This window comes from Exophiala dermatitidis (genome assembly GCF_000230625.1).
Source record: "Exophiala dermatitidis NIH/UT8656 unplaced genomic scaffold supercont1.2, whole genome shotgun sequence".
NCBI lineage: Eukaryota > Fungi > Ascomycota > Eurotiomycetes > Chaetothyriales > Herpotrichiellaceae > Exophiala > Exophiala dermatitidis.
The window spans coordinates 723,593-741,697 of NW_008751647.1; the positions used below are offsets into that span (position 1 = coordinate 723,593).

The 18,105-nt window shown below is 53.2% G+C and overlaps 6 protein-coding genes across 6 annotated transcripts; 3 read left to right on the top strand and 3 right to left on the bottom strand.

Moving 5' to 3' along the window:
* Positions 1–103: 103 nt before the first annotated feature.
* On the bottom strand, positions 104–2,116 carry HMPREF1120_01764 (methylated-DNA-[protein]-cysteine S-methyltransferase). Its single transcript, XM_009155788.1, has 2 exons — positions 1,461–2,116; positions 104–1,274 (listed from the first exon to the last, which is right to left on the bottom strand). Exons 1-2 carry the CDS (start codon positions 1,512–1,514, stop codon positions 681–683), a joined length of 648 nt encoding a protein of 215 aa, XP_009154036.1. The 5' UTR covers positions 1,515–2,116; the 3' UTR covers positions 104–680.
* Positions 2,117–2,440: 324 nt separating this feature from the next.
* On the top strand, positions 2,441–2,899 carry HMPREF1120_01765 (NADH dehydrogenase (ubiquinone) 1 beta subcomplex 7; the record flags this gene model as incomplete). The annotated part of the gene is made up of 3 exons (XM_009155789.1): positions 2,441–2,492; positions 2,570–2,715; positions 2,792–2,899. The coding sequence occupies 3 exons, from the start codon at positions 2,441–2,443 to the stop codon at positions 2,897–2,899; spliced, it is 306 nt and encodes a 101-aa protein (XP_009154037.1).
* A 1,317-nt stretch (positions 2,900–4,216) lies between these two features.
* On the top strand, positions 4,217–6,649 carry HMPREF1120_01766 (glutamate-cysteine ligase; the record flags this gene model as incomplete). The annotated part of the gene is made up of 5 exons (XM_009155790.1): positions 4,217–4,227; positions 4,281–4,353; positions 4,417–4,482; positions 4,545–4,690; positions 4,753–6,649. The coding sequence occupies 5 exons, from the start codon at positions 4,217–4,219 to the stop codon at positions 6,647–6,649; spliced, it is 2,193 nt and encodes a 730-aa protein (XP_009154038.1).
* Positions 6,650–7,185: 536 nt separating this feature from the next.
* HMPREF1120_01767 (uncharacterized protein) lies at positions 7,186–9,486 on the top strand (the record flags this gene model as incomplete). The annotated part of the gene is made up of 1 exon (XM_009155791.1): positions 7,186–9,486. One exon carries the CDS (start codon positions 7,186–7,188, stop codon positions 9,484–9,486), a length of 2,301 nt encoding a protein of 766 aa, XP_009154039.1.
* Positions 7,758–15,427, bottom strand: HMPREF1120_01768 (pentafunctional AROM polypeptide). The gene is made up of 3 exons (XM_009155792.1): positions 10,243–15,427; positions 9,521–10,120; positions 7,758–9,436 (listed from the first exon to the last, which is right to left on the bottom strand). Exons 1-2 carry the CDS (start codon positions 15,079–15,081, stop codon positions 10,085–10,087), a joined length of 4,875 nt encoding a protein of 1,624 aa, XP_009154040.1. The 5' UTR covers positions 15,082–15,427; the 3' UTR covers positions 7,758–9,436; positions 9,521–10,084.
* Positions 15,428–16,746: 1,319 nt separating this feature from the next.
* Positions 16,747–17,706, bottom strand: HMPREF1120_01769 (uncharacterized protein; the record flags this gene model as incomplete). Its single annotated transcript, XM_009155793.1, has 1 exon — positions 16,747–17,706. The coding sequence occupies one exon, from the start codon at positions 17,704–17,706 to the stop codon at positions 16,747–16,749; it is 960 nt and encodes a 319-aa protein (XP_009154041.1).
* Positions 17,707–18,105: the final 399 nt, after the last annotated feature.

Here is an 18,105-nt window from a genome sequence, read left to right on the forward strand (position 1 = left end):
TGCCTTTCTTTGTCTGGACAGTTTGGGGTTCTGGTTGCAGACTCGGAGGCGTCTCTGACTAACCTTGAAAAATGTATGTATCGGTTTAATCAGAAGCAATAGATTGGGATTAAGGGGTGGATATGAAACAATACTGCTAAAACGTTGCCATCGATTTCTTTACAAACATGATACCGCCTCCTGTATTATGCTATGCGAATAGGTACACTGCTCAGCAACCTGGGAAGCTAACCATAGAGTCATCTAAGACCTCATCCGTCGAAGTGGTTGAAATGTTGCCCATATCCCAATAATGGATAAACTAAGTCCGAGAGGAAAACTGCCATCGTTGCGGAGGTGAATTTCGCCTACCCAAGGTCGTAATGGTCGACTTCATGGCAAGCGAGTCTACTACGCTCAGGGACAGGGCACAGAGACATTGTTCTCCGCTGGGACTTATTTAGAGAAGTTTGCTGTTCGTCTGGTCACCAGAGATGACGCCGCCGCTGAAGTGGACACCGGTCAGATACCGACACCGACGTAGATCCCTTTAATTGCTCAAGTTTTTGTCTGGCGGTATTGGCGTCCCAGGGGCCCATTGAACCAGACTTTTGGGCCATATGGGGGTGTTGTTGTTGTTGTTGTTGTTGTTGTTGTTGTTATGGTGGCGGCGGTTGTTGTTGTCAAGATATCCTTCAAAGTTAGGGGTGGTGGCAGACCGACACTGACGAAGACGCCATGATCTGCTTGAGTCTTTGTCTACCGGCATCTACGTCCCATTTGGTCTCTAATAGCGGTGGCGCTGCCAACGGTACTTGAAGTCGTTTGAGTCGGACAATGGGGCCTCTATCACGATGGTTGTGATTTCGATTCTCTTGGTCATGCTGGATGAATTCGACGCCTTCGGATTTCAAGAGTTGGATTTTCCGCTCGAGAGTCAATTGGGGGTGGGAGATGGATTTGGATTGGTTGTTGTTTGGGCCTTGTGTTGTTCGGTTCTTTGCAGTGGTGGTAGTCCTCGTCTTTGTCTTCGTCTTTGTCTTTCTGATTTTGGTTCTAGTGGTCGTGGTGGTTGTGGTGAGGGTGTTCTTGTTCTTCTTCTGCCAAGTCTGTCCAAAGAATCCGCCTAATGACCCATCGCTCGCAATGACGCGGTGACACGGAACAGTCGGCCAAAAGGGGTTACAGCGTAATGCACCGCCTACGGCGCGCGGTGAGGTGTTGAGGGCCTTGGCGACGGCGGCGTAGGTGGTGACTTGGCCGGGCGGGATGAGGAGGACGAGAGAATAGACTTTCTGTTTCAAGAGATAAGAAGTATAATTGATTAGACTGGAGGCCGGAAGTAATGCATGGTACACGAAACAACAACAAGGGGAGGGTGTGTTCGTTCAATGGGCTGATCGAACATGGGCTAAGTCGATATGAGGGTAGATTTCAAAGCTGAGAAACGAAAGAGGTCTTCTGGCTGGCTGGGTACTCACCTCTTGAAACTCCGTAATGGTGGACATTGGGCGTGTGTCTTCCGCTGCTGGCATCGTGAAGCTGGTGGATCACAAGACGCTCGTGTTGAGGGGACAGAGAAAAGGACGGTTGGTGTTGATAGAGGGGTCTCTCCTTTAGGATGCCAGTGCGCCACGGCGACACAACACTGTTTCGGCCGATTGTAGAGAGAGAAAGTGACAATGCTCTGTCTCCTGTCCTATCTGGTCGAGGAAGCCGTAGACAGCCTTTCTCACGCGTATGCAAGGGGAGCAGCATGCAATGTCAAAAAGGGTGATAAGGAACACCGGGATCAATGTGTCCCAGTGATTTTGGGCTGATAATAATACAGAACAAGACTGGAGGGTCGATAAGATCTTATACCTCCTTTCTTCATAATTCGGTCGAGTCACTACCATTACCGACCGGCAACATGCTTGGGCGCTGTTGACCCAGGTTTGGAGCCGCATTGATGCTGATTGGTCACATCCAGAGCAACAGAGATGGATACAGCAACTTGAAAGTCGCCAATCATACAGGACGCCGGATAGGGTCAGACGGTGCGGGATAGGCAACTCTGCTCTCCAAGCGGGTTGCTACTGTAGGTGTTTGCGCAATGTGTACTGATACGTTTTCATGATGGGTCACAAGCACTGCAGGGGAGGGCAGACAAAGAATAAGCTGATAAAATTATTGTCGAGGCACAACACGCGCATCGCCGCGTTACGCGCTCTCACGTGCGCTGTGTGCATAGTAAGGTACTCGAAATCACTCGGCCAATAGCAATCAAGGTAAAACACCGACCAGAATTGCGGTATACTTCGCCGTATTCTATGCCAAGACTGCGCATCTGGTCGCCTGCTCACATCCTGCTTCAATGTTGAACCGCAGCTCCGTCGTGGACATGTACAGGTTCCCTGGTGGCAGCGCCTTAGATCTTTTACCACCAACCTTTGTCCTGCCGGAAACAAGGTGGCTCAACATGACGGTTGTCGACACAATCAAAGATGCCGTTGGCTTGGGCGACGGTCATGGTACGTACAAGCCTTTCTGAACCTGTCCCAAGACCCCTCCAACTGTTTGCGGCTGACATGTTATGCTTTTGGTTCAGGTGATGCTACGGCTCCGGTCCCAGCCTCTCGAGAAGCGATGTCCGAGGCCAGATTGCCCATGGCCTACCGTGATAGTTGCGCTGGCCTTTTAATCCCACTTAACCACTGTCGACACAAGGAGTGGTATCTGCCTTGGAAGTGCGAGGTATGTCAAGGCTTGGATATCGCAGACATCAATCGCAAAGCAGGACAGGACTGATCACCGATTTTGACATAACCAGAACGAACGACACAGCTACGAAAAATGCCAATATGAAGAGTTTAAGAAGAGAGTTGCGAAAATGGAAGAACTACGGGCGTCGAAAGCAGCTGCTGCCAGCACCGCTTAAGCCTGGTCTGGCCGGGAAAATCTGTTTAAATATGCTTTGAGACGTGCGACTGGAAGCCGTCATTGCTGTATATACGGAGGAAGGATGGCATTGCACATTCGATGGATTCCGACAAGAACACGCCCAATGACTCGTTAGGCGGCTCAACCGATTCGCGGTCAAGATCACGATCTGGATTTGTAGCGGCAGGACGATGGTGCATAATGCAGAAGCACCGAGAAACAAAGCATGCCTAGGCATCTGGTTGTAGTAGGGACAGCCTTGTGATGTGTCATGCTACAATCGACATGGCGGATGGGTCAACCAAAATGCATGGCTCCAACCTGGTCTGCGAATCGAGCTACGCAATGGTATCGAACAATCAAGATCTGCTATTTATTGCGCAACACATACAGTAAAGCAATGGACGATTCGAATGTGACCCCCACGTCGCGAACAGCAGCACTGGTTTGGCGTAGATGGTGTGATTCTGTTCTGACGGAGACGAGTGGACCGGCCTCGCACAGAACGAACTTGCCAACTGGCACCGCATCCCACTCGGCGGAAGTGTCTTGCAAGAAGCCCACCGACCATATGGCGAGATGCTGGTCTCGGGCTGTCCAGATTTGGATTTAATCCACGTCACAGAGCACGAAGCGCACGCGAGACGATACCGGTAGTAGAAACAGACTCGCACTGCAGAAGGACTCGGATCATGTCGCCAACCTCGGAGCCCAAAATCGACGGGGAGCTGTGCGCATCGGCAGCGTACGATGACTAATTCTCCAGTCGGCAGTCGAGCGAGATCTTGAACTCTGCTCATCATCCGGCTTTCTTTTTCTGCAGGTTCAAGTTTTGCTTTCCCTGTGTTGTACTTTTCATGACTACCTAGGTATACAATTCCGAATCTCAGTCGCGATTGTCATTCGAAGACCCTGGTGCCCGCATCTACAAGTACTAGTAATCCTTCGAGCCACAGCAGTCGACTGATTCTCAGCCAGCGGAACTAATTTCTCCCCCGGGAAAAATTGCGCCAACGTCACCAACGGGCCGAAATTTCCACCCACCACGCCCGCAGCGAGAGTGGTGATTAATTATAGATATCTCAGGCACGCGACGCTGCTTCCACTCACTTTACTGTGCCATCCAATTCAGATGATGGCTTCTTGTCCCCTTGCCTGACAGCCTCGACAAGACGTCGGCTGGGACTTTCCATCGCCTTGCGTTGAACCCACCTTGTTCGATGTGGGGGGAGTAATCCGGGCTTCTCGTTTTCAATCTTGTACATATTCCCGACGAGTCGAGGTATAATCATTTCAACGAAGTTTACGACACATCATGGGTCTTTTGTAAGGTTCTATGCTGGTTCGACCGTTTGATCGATGGCCTGACATTCACGCAGAGCATTGGGCACGCCTCTCAGCTGGCCGGAAGCGAAGAAAGCAGCGAATCAAGTCAGAGAGTGGGGGATTGAGGTAAGAAATTGCGGCTAGGAAGACGCCCGGACTATGTTTTCCGGATGCTGATGAGTCTTGCAGCAATTGCTCAACATTTGGCGCAAGGCCAAGGTGAAAGAACGTGATGCTCTCCTGTGGGGGGACGAGGTATGCTTGCTGTTCCTTCTCGTTTCGCGTTGACCACCTATGACTGACATTAAGTCTACTAGATCGAATATATTGTGGTTGCTGTTGATGAAGGCCAGAAGAAGGTCCGGTTATCATTATGCCAGGCCGACGTGTTGAAGGCATTGGCGCACGATACCGAATTGGCGAAGCATGACTCGATGGTGCCAGATCTTCAGGAAGACGTGGTGTAAGCTGTTTGAGCCGTGATCGCCTCAAACTCGTCATGACTGACCTCCCTCTTTCTGTTAGTGCGAGCGGCAAGCTTCCAACGTTCCATCCCGAGTTCGGCCGGTTCATGCTGGAGGCCACCCCAGGTAAACCATGGGGCATCGGATTCAAAGACCTTCTTGATGTCGAGAACGACATGAAACTTCGGCGGGTGATTGCCAAAGCGCACATGCAAGCGCACGAGTACCCGGTAACATTGACGACGTTTCCTCGTCTGGGCACCCGAGACGACTACATTACCCCGTACTACCCCCCGTCGGGTCCAATGTTAAGATCGCAGTTTGTGCCGGACGAAATCGCCAACCCGCACATCCGCTTTCCCACGCTAGCCGCGAACATTCGGGCGCGGCGAGGGCGCAAAGTCGAGATCAACGTGCCGGTATTCCACGACAAAAACACACCGAACCCCTTCAGTGACCCGACGGTCAACTACGACCTGCACAAATGGCCCGAGGACGACGATGTGCGCAACGGGGCAGTCAAGCCGGACTGCGTGTACATGGATGCGATGGCATTCGGGATGGGCAGCTGCTGTCTGCAAATCACATTCCAAGCCAAGAACATCCGTGAGGGTCGGATGCTGTATGACCAGTTGTCGCCACTAGGGCCAATTCTGTTGGCGCTGACGGCGGCGACGCCGATCTACAAAGGGTTTTTGGTCGACACTGACGTGCGGTGGAACCAGATCTCGCGGGCGGTGGACGACCGGACTCGCGAAGAGCTGGGCGAGGTGCCGCTGAAGCATGACCGGTGGCGGATCCCCAAGTCCCGCTACGCCAGCAACAGCACGTACATTGCCGAGGACCCGCGGCTGCGACCCGAATATATGGATCCAGAACTGGTGGTGGACGAGAGGCTAAAAAAGAAACTGCTAGACGGCGGCATGGACGAGTTGCTGGCGACGCATTTCGCGCACCTGTTCATCCGCGACCCGATTGTTATTTTCGCCGAAGATCTCAAGGAGCTGGACCCCGAGGGTTCGAACCACTTTGAAAACATCCAGAGCACCAACTGGCAGCACATGCGGTTCAAGCCGCCGCCACCTGACGCCGACATTGGCTGGCGCGTCGAGTTCCGCAGCATGGAGATCCAAATGACCGACTTTGAAAACGCCGCCTTTGCCATCTTTATTGTCCTCGTTACCCGCGCCATCCTCAGCTTCGATCTGAACTTTTATATTCCTATCCCCCGCACCACCGAGAACATGGACACGGCGCATGCCCGCGACGCCGTTCTGACGCAGAAATTCTGGTTTCGAAAGGATCCCTTTCCTCGCCGAAGTCCGAGACAGTCGCCCAAGTTGAACGGCGTTACATCTACGGAGAGTGTTGGTGGCTCAGGGACAGAGCTGGCTACTGATCCTACATCTTTGACCAGCGCGAACACTACAACTGGCGACGCTACTACCGATACGTCCACAAACCGGTCCATTACGGCAAACAGTACTCGGTCCACAACACCATTTGCCGCAGGCTTCGACACCCCCGTCGAGGACGAATATACATTGATGACGATTGACGAGATCATCAACGGCAGCAATTGCGCCAACAGTGGTGCTGGTGCGCCGACCGAAAACGGAGATACTGGTGATAGTCAAGAAGGTTTCCCAGGCCTCATCCCCCTAGTCGAATCGTATCTGGACAGCGTCAACATCGACGTCACGACCCGCTGCGAACTCGAGCGCTACCTGGACTTGATCCGCAAACGCGCCAACGGAACGCTGTGGACTGGCGCGAAGTGGCTGCGCGAATTTGTACGGTCGCACCCCGAATATAAATTCGACAGCGTCGTGAGTGAACGCATCGTCTACGACTTGTTCAGGGCTGTCGACGAGGTCGGGCGCACAGAGGGCGAGAATGGCGCCGTCGGCTGGGAGATGTTGACGGCCAAAGAGAGGAGGAAGGGGTTAGATGATTGATTTGAATGATTAATTTGTTCGAATGTCTGGTTATACTATATACATCTTGACAGCGCCTTACCAATACTAGTATAAGCAAGATATGACCCTTCAAAACGCGTGAGACGGGAACACCTTAGGTGAGGAAGGCCCTCAATACCGTAACTGGTACTACGGTGATAGTATTGGGCATTCCTTCCAAGGACAGCCTCGTCCATATTCCACATCATAAGCAGAGAAACATGAAAAGCCAGATGCGATCAGGAAAACAGCTCCGCATCTACAAGCAGGAAGTACCTGATTATTAATACCTAGTTACCTAGGTAGTATTTTATGATACGGAAGACGTGAGTGGACATGCTCAAATCAGCCCTGGAAAAATGCAGTGGCCCAGTGGATGCACTGCAGTGTTTGACGTTTTCCCTTCAACTTCTCCGCATGTCAGAGACTTTTTTTTGGAGGCGGTTTTGGTACAATTACAGCATTCACGCTCTTGTCAATCCACCGTCCTACTTCAACCTTCACCTTAGTCAACTTCGTCATTCCTGTAAGAAGAAATGGATGTCGAGCTCGAGTTCCCAACGTCCCCGCCAAAGCGGCAGAGGACGCTTTCTCCAGAAGAAACCCGCGATGCCAGTGCAGCAGGCCAGCCGATCGAAGCGCAATCCGACGCCAAACTTGAGGACCATTCACCGGCTGACACTAGCATTGCACGTTCTGGAGCGGACGGAGGCGCTGAGAAGGCCAGCAGCAATGACACCGTGGGCCAAAATCAAGACCAACCATTGCCAAACATACCCGACCATGACTCGAATTCTCTACTTGACTCCTTGATGCTGCAGGTGGAAGCCGCCTCTGCTCCTCCTCCTGTTTCTGTCTCAGAGCAGCCAACGTCCGCTGCCGCAGAGCCAGCCGCTGGCGAGAACAAGGATATACTGAATGGCGCTGAGAATACAAAGGGCATAGATACACATACGGACCAGATGCAGGATGCGCAGCAGCCGCCAACGGAATCGCGAACCACGGTTGAAAATGGCCGCATGGACGTGACAACCGATGGCGGTATGAACGGTGACGGTCAAGCGACCCAGGGCGACGCACATAATGGGACTGAGAATACCATCACTCTCGATACAAATACTACAATCCCAACCGTAGGGAATGACTCCGAGACGCCGGCCGTCGCTAGTGCCACTGCCACCACCACCGCTACCATGGTGGATGCGATACCTCCAACCGAGACACTGGCACCCGAACCTGGAGCAGAAGGGGCAGAGTGGGAGATCGACTCGTCGCCATACGAGTCCTCTTCGGATTCCGATGACACAACCTCGTCGGAAGAAGATAGTGACGAAGACGAGGATGACGACGACGGCGACTACGCCATGCTCGACCCCGAAGAAGCGGCGCGGATACTCATGCAAGGCGACGGAGGCTCCGATGACGAAGGAGGCGGACGAAATAGAGGGGACAAAGCAGATGGTGCACCTCTCCGGACTGCCCATGAACGACCGGAAGAGGTGATCCCCAAACCGGACATTGTAGTTACCGAGGATATGAAGATTGAAGAACTGGGAAATGTCGAGGTCGTGGTGGAGAACACCGTGGTGATCAAGGCCAAGACCTCTGGCGAGTACCAGGTCCTTGAGACTGGATCTTTGATCTGTCTGCCCGACAGATCGGTGGTGGGAGTGGTTGCCGACTTGATAGGACGAGTCGAGGAACCCAGATATACCATTCGCTTCACCAACGACGAAGACATCAAACAGGCCGGCCTGGCTGAGGTTGGGACCACTGTGTTTTACGTCCCGCATCACTCCACGTTCGTCTTCACGCAACCATTGAAAGCCGTCAAGGGAAGCGACGCGTCAAATTTCCATGATGAGGAAGTGGCAGAGGATGAAATGGAGTTTTCGGACGATGAAGCTGAGGCCGAACATAAGCGCCAGATGAAGGCGCGGAGACAAGGGCGGTCGATAGAAACAGGCCGAGGACGAGGCGGCGGCGGCCCCTCTTCAAGACATCCTAGAGGTTCACATCGCGGCGGCGGCCGTGGAGGAGCAAACCAAAGCTATGGAGGATCCACCGAAATGAATTACGATGATGTGGTAGATGGTAGTGGTGGTGTCGGCGATGAGGGATATACTCCTCTACAACGACCAGCCAACATGGCCGAAATGATGATGACTTCGCCTCAGGAAGTAGGGGCCAGGCCAAGTCATTCATTACCACCAAAGCCCAGCAGAGGCGATTTCAGCCGAGGAAGAGGTGGTCGTGGCCGCGGCGGTGGCCGAGGAGGCAATTCTCGTGGTGGTCACCATCATCATCAACAACAACACGGCGGCGGCGGCGGCAGCGCTGGTTTCGGCCAGTCTTCTCAAGCAGCAGCTGGCTCGTGGAATCAGCAGCCCAGCAACAACAACAGCTTCCAAGCCAGCTTCACGCCGCACCAGATGCAACAGATGATGTCGATGCCGAACTTTAATCTCCCTGCAATGCCCGCATTTCCACAAGGCATGCAGTTCAACAACACACCGGGTTCTTTCAACTTTAACGGGTTCAACAATGGTGCCAATGGTGCGAATTTTCCCTTTATGCAGCAACCGCAACCGCAGCCGCAACAGCAACAGCAACCACAGCAGCAGGGCTTTCCGGCCTCGTTTGGTCCGAACTTCCAACAACAGCAACAGCAAACATATCAGCAACGCTGGGGCGGAGGACAGCAGCAGCAACCCAACGTGGCAGCTCCGGCGTCGTCGTCTAATTTCACATCTGGGCCGTGGGCGAGTAATCCGGCTCTGGCGGCGGCTTTGCAGAGGCAGGCTCAGCAAGAGCAGGAGAGGAGGAATCAGGGATAGTGATCAAGAAATGGACAGTGTACAGTGTACCTACCTCAGCTTGCTGCTGTGAGTTGAAGTTCGAGTTACTGGGTGGTCAGTGGTACTGTGCCAGTAAGATGTGGTGTGGCTTGGAAAAGCGGCTTGTACTATGTCTAACTGAAGGATGATTTCGGGCGAACGAATAAAGAGTGCTATTTGGAGTCCAACAGTGGAATGAGTCTCTATGATAACTACTTCTGCGACTGCGACTGCGACTTGCTTTGAAATGAGTAACTAGACATTGGACCACTCCGGTATGGGGGACAAAGAATTGTTGTAAAATCCGGTCTTTTTTCTTCCTTTCTCGCGCCTATTCCTCTAACTTACTTTTGTCCCCCCAATGCTTTTTAAAGGCCAGTAAATTGCAACAAGCTGAGCTGTACAACACTAGTAGGAATGGCCTATGTCTATGGTATGCATGCACGCAGGCAGTTGGATGTAAACGACACAGAGTACCGTATTTTTTCTCTCTAGTAGTCCCTCCTTGTTTCTTCATACATGCTCATGCATTTCCTCTAAATTGACGTGCAGTGAACAAGAACAAGGACCAGACCAGACCTGATCAAGTCAAGTCAAATCAAGATTCCTCCGGCGACGAACCCAGAACGACGTCCTATACGCACACAAGGAACTTAGTTAGCCATTCGCGTTCAAAACGAAGTCAGATCATCTGAGATCATCATCTCATCTGATCTCAAGCGAATATCAAACAGGAGGTTAAGGTCAAGAACTTACCCTAGCAATCCTCCCACCAAGTCCTCGAACCTTAATGCCTGTCCAGTACTCGAACTGCCACAGACCCTGCGCAACAAGGACCTCGAGCCCCTGAATCGTCTTCCATCCGCCTGTCTGTTCGGCCATCTGCATCACGGCCGTATGGGCCGGTTTGTATGCGAGTTCGAGCAAGATCCGTTTGGGCTTAGTTGTAGTAGCCGATCCCTGACCCTGGCCTTGGCCTTCACCGGCGTCTCGGACAGGCAGAGGCAGAGCAAAGATCCTGCTCAAAGCAGATCCCAGAGTCGGATCGATCGGGATGTTTGCAGGGATGGTGGCGATGGCAACTGTCGGCGGTGGTGTGTTTGTGGTGTTGATGAATCGAGACTTGTTTTCCCCTGTCTTGGCCCCCTCCACCTCCGCATCAAGAACCACCAACTCATACGCAGCCGGAAAACTATCCGCCAACTCGGCCAGTTTCGTCCGGTTCCGACCAATCAGATAGATCGGACTGTAGCCCATGCTGTGCAAGGTCTGGATAGCCGCACGGGCAGTGCCACCACCGCCGATGACAAGACCGGATTGCGGGACATCCCCTATAGCGGCAGAGGCGCCCGCGGCGCGCAGACAGTCCATCATGCCCAGGTAATCGGTGTTGTAGCCGACTAGCCTCGTTTTCTGGGATTGGAGATCCTGGACGGGGACAATTGTGTTGACGGCGCCGATGAGCCGGGCGGTCTCGTCCACTTCGTCCAGCAGAGGCATCACGTCGAGCTTCAGTGGGATCGTGACGCTGGCGCCGCCAAAGTCCTCGGCACGGATCCTGGCCTTGACCTCGTCCACCGACGTCGTCTCGCAAAGCGAATATATGTGCGGAAGACCCGTCTCGGCAAACAGCCGGTTGTGCATGACCGGGGATTTGCTCGCCTGGATCGGCGATCCAAACAGCAAAAACTGTTTTGGCGCGAGCTCGCCGAGCAACGTCAGACCTTGCCGGATCTCTTTTGCCGACAGCTGTCCTGGCGCTGCTTTGAACGGGAGTGCCGGGTGGCTGACGGGCGTCATGAAGCCGTTGAGCACGCGCGACGCTTGGCCCGCCCGGCCCATGTTGATTGCAATCAGTGGCAGGTCCGGGTGCTGCTCCGCCGACCACTGCTTGAAGCGGCGGAGCGAGAAGTTGTCGTCGATCGTTTGCGCCACTCCAATCAGTTTCACTACGTCGCCGTACTGCAGACATCGGTTGTACAGCGGGATCCAGGAGCCCGGTTTGGACCACGATAGACGACCCTGGGGATCGTGATGTGATGCGATGATCTTGCTGTTTGAGCTGCTCTTCAGAGCGGCGATCGAGATGAGCACGATTTCCGGAAAGGTTGCCACTTCCAGGTCCACAAATTCGCAGCCCATCCGGATTGCAAGCGTGCATAACTGCAGGTATTCGGCCTGAGCCGTGTCGGGAAATCGACCACCCTGCGAGCTCGTTCGGACCGTAAAAACCACCGGGAGAGGAACCGTTGCGCGCAGCAGAGAGAGCTGGGATGTCACGTATTCTGTGGAAGGGATGGCACTCTGCGAGTCTGGGTCCTTGAGCAGATCCACTCGCAATTCCACGGCGTCGGAACCAAGACAGACTTCCGGAAGGATCTTCAGGTGTGGGCGTAGGTCTTCGAATGTCAACGACACAAAGAACGATTGTGGTTTCTGTTTGAACTGCGAAAGCACGTCCACTTTGCCGGTGACCACCTGCAAAAACCGGTCAAAGTCCTCGGCAGCCTCGGATAATCGCTCGTTGGGAATGCTCTGGCTATAGTGTACGAGGTTGCTGCATTCCTCGAACCAGGGCTTCCTTCGAAGCCAGACGCCCATCATGTCCTCGACATAAGCTGGTCGTGTCTTGTCGATTTGAAGGTAGTCCATGACTTCGTTGATGTCCCGTTGCACCAGTAGCACATTGCCTTTGGTCTGGTGCCAGTCAATCAACAAGTTACGAGCTTCTGGCATTTCGACCACTCCTCCACCACAGGCGAAGACGTAGCCGGTTGACATGTCTTTCATGACGGATTTCAGTAGTTCTAATTCGCGCGACCGGAAATACTCCCACCCCTTTTCTCGAATTATCTCGGGGATGGTACTGCCTTCCCGAAGCTCGAGTTCCGTGTCGAGATCGATCAGCTTTTTGCCGAGGGATCGGGCCGCCCATCTACCTGATGTGGTCTTTCCGGCACCTCGCATGCCAATGATGAACATCGAGGCCGTGCTTCTGTCCAGCTTCTTCGCATGGGTGGGAGTGGCAGTGTCCAGTTCCACGCCTTCAAGCTTGACGCCGAATACCCGCGCCATCGTGTCCCACCAACCAGGCCATGTCTTTCCTGTACATTCTTTCTCTAAAATGAGAGTGGGCTTGGGGGCCGCAACCGCAAGCACGCTGAAGCTCATCGCGACGCGGTGGTCATCGTAGCAGTGTACTCCTTCTGCAGGTTGTTGTAGCCGAGCTCGATCGATGCCGTCGACCTCAATACCATCATCAAACTGCCGGCAAGTGACGCCAAATTTGGCTAACTCGTCTTCCATTGCTTGGATGCGGTTGCATTCCTTGACTCGTTGATTTGCGATACCGTATATCCGTGTAGTATTCGGGCTTGTTCCCTGAGCCACCGCTGCAAGCACAGACGCCGTTAGGAAAGCATCCGTCATAGGCTCCATGTCGATATTTGCTACGGGTTTCAGCTTGCCGTCGCGAGGACCAGTAACTGTAGTGGAGGTCTGCGTCTGCTTGACTTCGCAACCCATTGGTCTCAATACCTCCATGGCAAAACGGGAATCACCTTGCAGCGACGCTGAGCCAATGTTGGGGATGGTGCATGTTGTTCCTGTTATGGCTGCAATTGCCAGTGGGTATGTTGCCGAACTGGCGTCGCTTTCAACCACGTATTCCGCCGGGTTCGAGTAGGCGCCTTGCGGAATGTGATACGTATGTTCTTCTGTCCGCGACTTCTCCACTTTGATGCCGAAGGATGCCATCATAGCAATAGTCATGTCGATATACGGTTGGGAAATGGGCTTCCCACCAACAAGCTTGAGTGTAACAGGGTTCTTCGCATACGGTGCACACATTAGCAAGGAAGAGACGTATTGTGACGAGACTTTTGCCGCAAGTTTGATTTCGCCGCCATTAAAGCCGCCGGAAGCGGCGATTTTGAGAGGAAGACACCCGGCGCTCTCCAGGTATTCGATCTCGGCACCATTCGTCTTCAATGCATCGACGAGGTCTCCAATCGGTCGCTGTTTCATGCGAGCATTTCCCGTGAGAACCGTCGATTTGACCGAACTCTGGCTCGTAAGAGTTGCCACCGTGGTCAGGAATCTAGCCGCCGTGCCAGCATTGCCCAGGTAGAGTTCGGTAGGGCTAGCTTGTTGTCTGCCGCCATTACCGTTGACCACCAGAACTTCGCCCTCTTCCTCCCAAGAGAATGTGGCCGCACCTAGCTTGGTAAGGGCCTCCAGCATGACTTCTGTATCCGCAGATGTGAGCAAGTTCTTCACGCGGCATGTGCCTTGACCAAGAGCGGCTAGGACAAGAGCTCTGTTGGATATGCTCTTTGATCCCGGAGGTGTACAAACGGCTTTCAAATCGTCAGGTACGCCGGGAATCACCTCGATACTCGGAGACAGCACAACGCGAAGATCAGAGTCGGATACAACGCTAGCTTTCTGTTCATAGGTACGGCCGATCGAGGACAGAAGGACGACTTTCTTCTTTGCACCATCGTTCTTCTTGTCCACGCCCATCTTCTTGAGCATACCGTCCACAGTGCACCTCTTACCACCAGACAGTTTGCGAACACGTTCATCGTCCAGTCGTGTTGGCAGACCATACGCATTCAGGCACTTTTGTAAGCGGCCGACCGCCACGCCACTCAGGACGCCTAGAAACCGGGCAAGTTCCGCCTCTTTAATCATACCAATGGCAACACACTCGCCATGAAGGACCTGAGGAGTCAAAAAGGCCTCTATGGCATGTCCGATGGAATGTCCAAAGTTCAGCAGATTGCGCAGACCACTTTCCCTCTCGTCAATGGTCACCACATGTGCTTTGAATCTCGCCGAGGCAGCGATGATCCTGATCAGGATGTCTTCAATGTCCTTGAACCTCGCGGCGCCTTGCTTGATGTCTGCGTTAACAGCAGCCATGATACGCTGCGCGTTAGTCTCAAGCGCGATAAATTCCTGCTCGTCAGAAATAGCGGCAGTCTTGATCACCTCGGCCATGCCATTGATCAATTCCCTTCGTGGTAGAGTTCCGAGGAAGTCGAGATCAATGTAGATCCTCTGTGGTTGCCAGATGGCTCCGACAAGGTTCTTCCCGAGTGGTGTGTCGATGGCTGTCTTTCCTCCGATGGACGAGTCGACCATAGCAAGCAGCGTTGTTGGTACCTGAACAAACCGGACTCCACGCATGTACGTCGCCGCAACAAACCCCGTCAGGTCTCCAACCACACCGCCGCCGAGGGCAATGATCACAGTGTCGCGACCGCATGGCGGGCTCTGACTCAGAAGCCAGTCTTCAATATCATCTTTGGTTTGTCGAGACTTGGAACTCTCTCCGGGCGGAATCTCATAGACCAGAAGCCGTGGCCGACTGCTCTTCTGCTTCGCTTCAGCCTCGAATACCTCGCGGAAAGAGGCTGTATAGATCGAGCCAATGTTGGTGTCGGTTATTAACACATAAGTCGATGACTCAAGGTTGCTGAGTAAATCTGCAGCGACATAATTGCGCCACAGGCCGAAATTAATGATGATGCTTTCTTTTCCAAGGAGGCTCACCCGGACCTCCTCGCCGGTACCATTGGCCAGCGGCATGATTGCGCATGCAGTGTGCAATCAAGATGTACTCACCGACTCGCGCTGAGGCAGAGGCTCCTCCGGTCTAAGGAGCTCCGAGTCCTTTGATTTTCTCGTATGCCTTGGCATCTCCATAACAAGCTTGGCGCCACTAGCGGAAAGTCATTTTCAGCCTTGTTCGAGTCTTTGACTCTCATTGGCAGATATTGTCACCCAAACAACGCTAACGGCTGTTATCACTGCGCGAGGCTGCCGTACATGACTCGGATGCCCTCGCAGAAACCATTCTCCCAAGGCTGGGCAGGGACAGTGATCGAAGAATACCTAAGTAGACATAAGGTCTCCAGGTGCTTGCCCACTGTTGGCCTGTGATACTCACTTCCTCAGGGAAACTTTTCGCATGGCATGATGCATCCCCGATCCCGGACGAGGTGGTACACCCGAGGTCTACCGTCTCTTGGCTGACCAGAACTTTCTGCTGGCCACTGGCATTCCACGATTGTATCGCGACCATTTGGCAGTTGCGGAAACGCAGCTGATGACCGGTTGGATTCACGCATGACATGAACCACAAGCTGTCAATGGCTGTACAAGGCGACCTATTACTTGAGACATGAAAAAGTGAGGCTGAGGACTCATTCCGTCACGCCATCGGACCTGGGTTCATGGACAACTCACGGCTCAAGTAGCCGAGTGACTAATAAAAGTACCAGGAGGCTGTGCAACCCGCAAGTCATGGGTGCCAGGAAGTTATCACCACAGCCGCTGATGATGGCAGCGGGCTACGGAAGCATTGAGCGGGGATGTTGTTTGCCTTTCAGGCTTCACCGGTCCCAGTCAGTCAGCCTTGCTCACCGGTCAGATCAAGCCGGGCGGCTTTTGCTTTGCAATGCCCTCTCTTGTTGTGCTTAGGCCTCGCCTGCTTCGTCTCGCCTTATCATACAATGATCTGTGTGAAGGACGTCGATAGATCATCCACCGGTCGTAATATATTCTTGGTACTTACACTGATCATACAAGATTTGCAATTATAACGGCAATGGTATAATCATGGACATGCAGCCCCTGGGAGTCGAAGAGATGACTATTCCTCCGTTGATGAAAACACAACACTTGCCATATCGAGGCTGGAAATACAATGAAATACAATGGGATGACCGATCGAACAGACAGACATAGCAGGATACGAAAAGACATGATACATTGTGTGGGTCAAGTATATTGCATATAGCACGGCTTCGAACACAAGGCACAAGTGCCTCCAGCCGCAAAGTTGACAGATGGTAGAATAGGACTGGTTGCCAGAGGAGTGAACATGAATCCAGCGACTACCAGAGAAGGAGACAATGAAGGCCCTATCTGCCGAAAGAGGTACGACAACATGGAACATGAAGTGAATCTTGATAATGAGAACTCCTGTCGGCGCGCTGTAAACTTCATATGCCCGCGAGTGGCCGTTCCAAAGGGGTTTCCTGTAAATCATTATGTAGATCTTGACTGGTACAAGAGATTAATGCTGGAACCTGCCTTTCCAACTATAAGAGACTCGGTAAAAGAACACCAACTCCACTCTCGACTCACTCACTTACGGACTCCGATCTGCTGGTAGAGACATACAGCCTCCAGAAGGTGGAGAGGACGCATGTTAGGGGCGCTGACACCATCCTTGATAGTACTTTCTGGTCAAAGCCTCCTAGTGCTGTATGCGTAGAGCGGAGTTCTTGAGACAATGTCGACACCTCCAATGCCGAACCCGGTTTGGTAGACGCCACAGAATGCTGTCGAAGACGGTTTAACGCTCACGGTTCGTGGTGCTGTAGAATAGTTGTAGGGCTCGGTCTTGGCTACTTCATAGACGTTGCAAGCTGGGGTTCCGTATGATCCATACCCAGAGTCGCATGGCTCAACAGGATCATAAGCTGTGTACGCCCCCGACGCGAGTCTGTATCTTCGCGAAGAAGATTGGGAACTGCGAAGACTCCCGAAACTCTCCTGACTATCATGCCTCCGTCTTTGGTGAACCGGTCGACGACTCAGCCGTATAGCATGATCTGGCGCACTTCGAACCTCTACCTGGACTGGCGCTTCGGTCAACTCTCGTCGGTGTGGGCGCTCGATATATTCATCGAACTCGTTGTAAGACTGTGGTTCACCAAGCTCATACACCTTTGCGGCTCGAGCTCGACGATCAGGTTGCTGGGCGGCAGTAGAGGGTGGCGGTGATGCGGAAATAGTCGAGGCTGACTCGCGAATCGTTTGTAGATCCGAGTTCCTTTCAACATGCTCTTGCAGCCACGCTTCATCAGCCTTCTTTCTGGAAGGACTATGCCATTCCTTCTCTCGTTTCGTAGGAGCCGCCCAGGGGCTGATGCCTCCGCCGATGTCCAAAGGACAAGATGGATGGCCTTCACCTGAGAGCCGGCTGATGGCTCCCATTGAGCTGTTCTTGGAGAGTTCTTGAGCATAGCGTCCTTTGCCTTCTCGGCCACGAGTCACTTCTTGGCCGCCCAATTTGCAAGCACGGCAATCCCCTTCTCGGGGGTAGTGGTATCGCTCCAGGCCTTGACAGCGTGATGAGTGACACTCAACGGTAGTCTTGAACTCGCACCCACAGCCGTACGAGGTCTTCGTACGTACGCACATGACTGCTATCCAGGCAGACGAGCAACACAAAATGAGGCTGACGGGTTCCTCTTGATTGACAGACGGATCAATGCCTGTGTCTGTGTTGCGTGGCGGCCAGTGGTGTCGAATTTTATGCTCCGACCAAACAATCAACAGGTAGTACGGGATCTTCCAAGCTCGCAGGGCCCCGACCGATTGAGCCAGGTACAGGCGAGGCGGTGAAGTTTGTGTAAATATTCTGGGTTGCGGCAGAGTGTAAAGCGTAACAACGGGGGAGAGGACACAAGCAAGCCACACACGCAGAAGGTCTCGACGATCTCAAAACTCCTCAGATGTGACGTCGAGATACATCCGAGACCAAGTCCGGTTTGTTACAGCGTGGTAGTGCAGGTCATGATGGCAGCTCCTGGTCTCACG

Coding starts and splice junctions, on each gene's coding strand:
- HMPREF1120_01764 (XM_009155788.1), bottom strand. CDS start 1,514: ATGCCAGCAGCGGAAGACACACGCCCAATGTCCACCATTACGGAGTTT. Junction 1,275..1,460: donor CCATTACGGAGTTTCAAGAG/GTGAGTACCCAG, acceptor CTCTTGAAACAG/AAAGTCTATTCTCTCGTCCT.
- HMPREF1120_01768 (XM_009155792.1), bottom strand. CDS start 15,081: ATGCCGCTGGCCAATGGTACCGGCGAGGAGGTCCGGGTGAGCCTCCTT. Junction 10,121..10,242: donor TTGGTGGGAGGATTGCTAGG/GTAAGTTCTTGA, acceptor GTGTGCGTATAG/GACGTCGTTCTGGGTTCGTC.